This window comes from Strongylocentrotus purpuratus, unplaced genomic scaffold (assembly GCF_000002235.5).
Source record: "Strongylocentrotus purpuratus isolate Spur 01 unplaced genomic scaffold, Spur_5.0 spur5_scaffold_5, whole genome shotgun sequence".
Classification (NCBI taxonomy): domain Eukaryota; kingdom Metazoa; phylum Echinodermata; class Echinoidea; order Camarodonta; family Strongylocentrotidae; genus Strongylocentrotus; species Strongylocentrotus purpuratus.
Genome location: NW_022145611.1, coordinates 2258434 through 2264703, shown reverse-complemented (window position 1 = coordinate 2264703; position 6270 = coordinate 2258434). Strand labels below are relative to the sequence as shown.

The following is a 6270-nucleotide window of genomic DNA, read 5'->3' as shown; positions in this document are numbered from 1 at the left end:
CCCTTAGAAGGGGTGCAGAAGGTACACCTTGTCTGCTCCTAGCTTAACTATACTCTGGGGATAAGTGTAGTCGATGAAAGTGAATTAATACTAGATTTTAAAGTATTAGACGGGGACGGAGACTGTGGATCCACCCTTAGAAGGGGTGCAGAAGGTACACCTTGTCTGCTCCTAGCTTAACTATACTCTGGGGATAAGTGTAGTCGATGAAAGTGAATTAATACTAGATTTTTAAGTATTAGACAATAAATGTGTGCATGAGGCTTTCATGCATGAATTGCATTGTATTGAATTGGATCGGATTAAACTGGTTTATCGATTAGAAACAGACGTTTGCAAGTGATCAAGATTTGCACACGTTTGTACCTCACAAACTTTAATCACATTGCTCAATTTTGGGAAACCATGAATATTGTGGAACCCTATATTTCCATGGATATTACAAGTCGTTAAAGGATTGGGAATTTGACAACACTTGAAAATAGTGTAACATAAATTGTGAGTACCCCGTGTAATGATTATCATGAAAACAACTTTTGAATCAGCTTTAATAATTATTATGCCTTAAACGACGTAAATGACATATACATTTACATGTATAACATTAGTAAATTGAGTAAATTGTAGACTTGTCAGTAATTATTTCTGCCCAATACCGGTAGAACATTTTCATATTATAATCAATTTTAATGCACAAATCTTTGTAAGCGCTCGTTACGAGTCATTATTTTCACCTGTTACAAATGAAAGTATCTCAATAGTCAGAATTCTAATTGCGTACATTAGTTGTTGCTAGGTAGGACAAACATTATTGCTTGACCTACCTAACAACATGTAATATATGTCATTTGCTTTCTGACTACCGGTATTGAAAAACAATTATTTGTAACAGATGAATGACAAAATGTGTAAGGCGAGGCGTCAAAAATAAATATACCAGCCAGCGGCAGCTAACTGCACTTGTGCGTCCTGGCTGCATTTTTTAAATTAGCTCAGCCGGCTACCGCTGGCGGTAGGAAATGGCATTCAAAAGCATGTGCCGGCTGCCGCCTTTCGAATGGAAACCGAGCCTCAGATCCCAGCCTGGCGCAAGCCGGCTGGGCTAATAAAAGAAAAATAATTGCCCCAGCCAGGCTTCGGCCGTAATTGCAGCCTCGATGCGCCAATACGTGAGGCGGCAGCCTGCTGGTATCGATATTTTTGACGCCTCGCCTAACAAGGCTCTTTTAACAAAGATTTGTGCATTAAATTTGATTGTGACATTACGAAATTGATCAATTAATTGATTTTAATAACTGATCTGACCCTCAGCAATGAAGACCTGGATTGAAAGCGAAGAGCTGCTCTATTTTACATGTCTCATGTCTCTAATTATTGCTGAGGAGGCTATGGGAGGAAGCTCAGGGGCGGTAAGATGATTATTCATTTATTAATTTTTATTTATTGGTATATAATCATCAACCAGCAGCATTAAGCTGAAAGGGTCAATTTACAAAAAATATAAATCGTTTTATACATGTTCAATAGTATAACAAAGCACAGTAGATAAATCAGTAACATAATGACCGAAACCAAATAATTATATTGCGTTCGTTTATATACATTAAATTTGTATTTATTGGTATAAAATGCACTCCACTTTATGATATAAGTCATTCCCTTTCAAGAAAAGAAGAAATAGTTTTTTGGGCTTTCTAATTCGTTTTATATATATATATATATATATATATATATATATGTCGGTTTGGCAGATATATCATAGAAGGAGGAAAGTTCTATGAAAAGGATTTCTCATCAAATTAATGCCCTCTTCTTAAAAATATGATGAGAAAGTTTCACTTGTGTTTGTATTCTAATATACTATTAGATATACATTGTGGATACTGATGATTATCTTCGGGTTAACTTTGGTTAAATTATTTGGCTGTTCTGCAACAAAAATATGATGGTTTAAGTTTGCTTAAAATTAGGCAAGTCCAAAGTATTTGGTAATTTGATGTTTCATATTAAAATTTGATAACCTTTATGTAAATTGACATCAAATGTATCATTTTCCTGGTGATTTTGTACGATTCCAAGTTCTATGAGGCCTATATTAAAATTTAATGCAATCATAAAAGATACTAAAATTGCAAACTGGATAATTATGTATGGTACAAAATAGCTAGGACTTGCCCATTTCTTTTCTTTAAAGTTCATACCTGGTATAAAGTGAATATCAGATTATAGAATGATATCCTTGATTCATTTTTGATCTTGATTGTAGTTCTATGGGTTGTTCCTGCTAACAGCTCAACAAGCATAAGGAGATGAACCTGGATTTGGTGATTGGGTAGAAGCCCTCAGGCAAGGCATGGACAGAATTATGAAGTATGGCAAAGCAGAGGTTGGGGACAGAACCATGGTATATGTCATAATATATTTTATTTTATTTTATTTTATTTTATTTATTGGTTTCTGCATCTTTCTTTTTGTTTTCATCAAACATTTTTTCATGAACATAATATGGTTTGATACAATATTTCAAGTGTATATAATTTTATACAGATAATATACAAAATTAAACAAATATATTGAATGCATGCATAATTAACATACATTAGATGCAGATGTAGCTCGACATGCCCACAGCCCTCAACTTAGATACAACAATAAAAATAAAAATAAAAAAGCAGAAGAGTGACTTGCAGAGAAGAAAAGGAAAGGGGAGAGAAGGAGCGTTGGTTTTCTGTTAATAAAATAAATCCAATACATCTGCTGATTGAATGCAGGTTCATTCATGGATGGATAAATGATGCTAGGTCATGGACGATTACACATCATTGGTTGAGTGTAACCCCTTACAAAGAACAATAATTTACAAAATTCAAATTCTGAGGTTTGAATCTGTGTATATAGTTGCAAGATTTGACATAAATATCTTGTAAGGTTATGAGTTTCACAAAGCATTCCCATCTTCTTGGTTTTATTCTTGACAAAATAAAACCTTGCTAATAAATATAAAACAGGACATCAATTTCTGCATGTACATAAAGAATAAAATTCTTTAACACTTTCATTCTTATCACTAATTGTAGAATCACATTTTTTAAGAGAAATGACTGATTAATTTTTTTTCCATGTTTGTTTTGGATCAGTATTGATATTTGAAAGTTTATCAGTAAAATATTTGTTAAATTTGTTATTTATGTGGAAATTGTGCGCCCCTCAGCAATTTTGTGCATTGACTCTTGCACATGATTTTAAGAGGCATGCAAGAATCAAACTGTGATATTCATGCGACAGCATCAAGCATCTTTTTCATATAGTGACTGATTTTAAATTATGTTTCAAAAAGGAAACATTTGCATGAGATGCATTATTAATCAAAATCAATGTAGAAGATAAGCACAAGCTTGTTTTGTTTCAGGTGCATTTGAAATAATAAAGATATAACTAAATGAAGACTAAGACAATAGGAAGATTATTACTGATTTACAGGAATATAATTTGATTTGATCTCATTTAAACATGTGGTTAAGTGCTTGTTATGAATATTTATGTATGATGTTATCCTTGATTCTATCTGAAGAAAGATTTATTTAAAAAAGAAGAAAAAAACTAAGACGGAAGTAAGAGCCTGAGTAATATAGGGGTAAGGCTAATTTGTAAGTTTTCACAGTAAAAGCACAAACTGTAGTCCTAGACAAAGGTTCAAAGCGCCGGGGGGTACTAATTAATGTGCCTCTGAATAGAATTTCTTGATAGACGGCGCTATAGAACTACCTATAATTATTAATGATTGTAACAAATATTTATGATTATTTTTATCAGCTGGATCCGCTTGACGCAGCATACAGGATACTGAAGGAAGGCCACACTAACAACTCGTACTCTATGAAGACCTTGGAAGATGCAGTCAATGTGAGTTCATCCAAGTGAAAAGAAATACCTTCTTATTCTCCTGATATGCATGTGCAGATGTACACATTTGGGGGATGTGGGTTTGAAGGGAGTGGAAGAATCATTGAAGGAGTGACATAATTAATGAAAAAAGAGATTAGACTATGAGATAGTTATGCATACTGGTAAAAGGATCTTAGGATATCAGTTTTAGATGACAGGATGATTGTATCATTCACTCTCATTTATATACATGAGAGTGTCGGAAGTAAATTCATTTTTGAGGTGAAGATAATCATGTTTGTATTCCAATAGGATGATTGTCCCATGTGAAATGATTAAAATCCTTCACAACCAATTATGAAACCAGAAAATAACTTTTCCTTTAGCATTTTGATCAAAGACAGAAGAGAGAGAGAGAGAGAGAGAAAAAAAGATGGACACAGAGAAACAGAAAGGGGTATCCAATAGAGGGGGTGGTATGGGTATAGAGCAAGATGGGCACAGAGGAACAGAAAGGGGTATCCAATAGAGGGGTTGGTTCAGGTAAAGAGCAAGGTGGAAACAGATAATGAGAAATGGGGAGCCAATAGAGGGGGTGGTATGGGTATAGAGCAAGATGGACACAGAGATATAGAAAGGGGAGCTAATAGAGGGGGTGGTTCGGGTATAGAGCAAGGTGGAAACAGATAATGAGAAATGGGGAACCAATAGAGGGGGTGGTATGGGTATAGAGCAAGATGGGCACAGAGGAACAGAAAGGGGTATCCAATAGAGGGGTTGGTTCAGGTAAAGAGCAAGGTGGAAACAGATAATAAGAAATGGGGAACCAATAGAGGGGGTGGTATGGGTATAGAGCAAGATGGACACAGAGAAACAGAAAGGGGAGCCAATAGAGGGGGTGGTTCGGGTATAGAGCAAGGTGGAAACAGATAATGAGAAATGGGGAACCAATAGAGGGGGTGGTATGGGTATAGAGCAAGATGTACACAGAGAAACAGAAGGGGTATCCAATAGAGGGGGTGGTTCGGGTATAGAGCAAGGTGGAAACAGATAATGAGAAATGGGGAACCAATAGAGGGGGTGGTATGGGTATAGAGCAAGATGGACACAGAGAAACAGAAAGGGGTATCCAATAGAGGGGTTGGTTCAGGTAAAGAGCAAGGTGGAAACAGATAATGAGAAATGGGGAGCCAATAGAGGGGGTGGTATGGGTATAGAGCAAGATGGACACAGAGAAACAGAAAGGGGTATCCAATAGAGGGGTTGGTTCGGGTAAAGAGCAAGGTGGAAACAGATAATGAGAAATGGGGAACCAATAGAGGGGGTGGTATGGGTATAGAGCAAGATGGGCACAGAGGAACAGAAAGGGGTATCCAATAGAGGGGTTGGTTCAGGTAAAGAGCAAGGTAGAAACAGATAATGAGAAAGGGGAGCCAATAGAGGGGTTGGTTCAGGTAAAGAGCAAGGTGGAAACAGATAATGAGAAATGGGGAGCCAATAGAGGGGTTGGTTCAGGTAAAGAGCAAGGTGGAAACAGATAATGAGAAATGGGGAACCAATAGAGGGGGTGGTATGGGTAAAAAGCATGATGGACACAATGAGAAATAAAAAGGGGGAACCAATAGAGGGAGTGAAAACCAATCCATTCAGATTTTTTTTTGGCCTTTATAGCTTTACTAGATCTTTACTTTTCAGATCTCAACCTATCATTTTTCTCTATCCTAAACAGGCTGCTGAGCAAAGTGCTGAAGCTACATCTATGATGGCCGCCAGAGCTGGCAGAGCAAGATACGTCAACCCAGACCAGTTAGGACGACCTGATCCTGGGGCAATGGCTGTTGCTATTTGGCTCCGAGCAGCACATAATGCATTGAGAGCTATAAGCTCCTTCTGTGATGTGGGTTTTTCAATAAAAGAGTCAGAAAGCAGATGGTAAAATGCTTTATTCCTTGCTCTAAAGATTCAAGGATGCCAGCTTTTTGCATGAATTTAGACCTTTTAGGGCATGATGAACGTTACAAGATGTCATAATTAGTAAGACAATCACCTTTTGTTGGAAAATTATTAGATATGACATTTTGTGAAAAATTATCAAAAACAACAAAATGTGGTATATTTTTCGAAAAATGTGTATGGCAAATTCTACCGCCATACAGCATGATTTTCACTGAATAAGAACTGAATAAACATTATATTTTTAAAAAAGTATTTTGTAATGTCTACAACCATTCTAAGACCCTCTTCTCATTTTTATTGAACTGTAGTTGAAATTTGACCATGTTCTTTTTCACAGGAAGCAGACGATGTATATAAGTTAGATCAAGATATATTTTTTTAAATGAATGTACCTACATGTCAATGTTTTATTTCATGTGCCGAGAAATG

At 36.2% G+C, this 6270-nt stretch overlaps 1 protein-coding gene across 1 annotated transcript; it reads left to right on the top strand.

The window, feature by feature from the left end:
- The first annotated feature begins 110 nt into the window (after positions 1-110).
- LOC115929665 (triokinase/FMN cyclase-like) lies at positions 111-5923 on the top strand. The gene is made up of 5 exons (XM_030999405.1): positions 111-154; positions 1312-1409; positions 2267-2404; positions 3814-3903; positions 5615-5923. The coding sequence occupies exons 3-5, from the start codon at positions 2354-2356 to the stop codon at positions 5819-5821; spliced, it is 348 nt and encodes a 115-aa protein (XP_030855265.1). The 5' UTR covers positions 111-154; positions 1312-1409; positions 2267-2353; the 3' UTR covers positions 5822-5923.
- Positions 5924-6270: the final 347 nt, after the last annotated feature.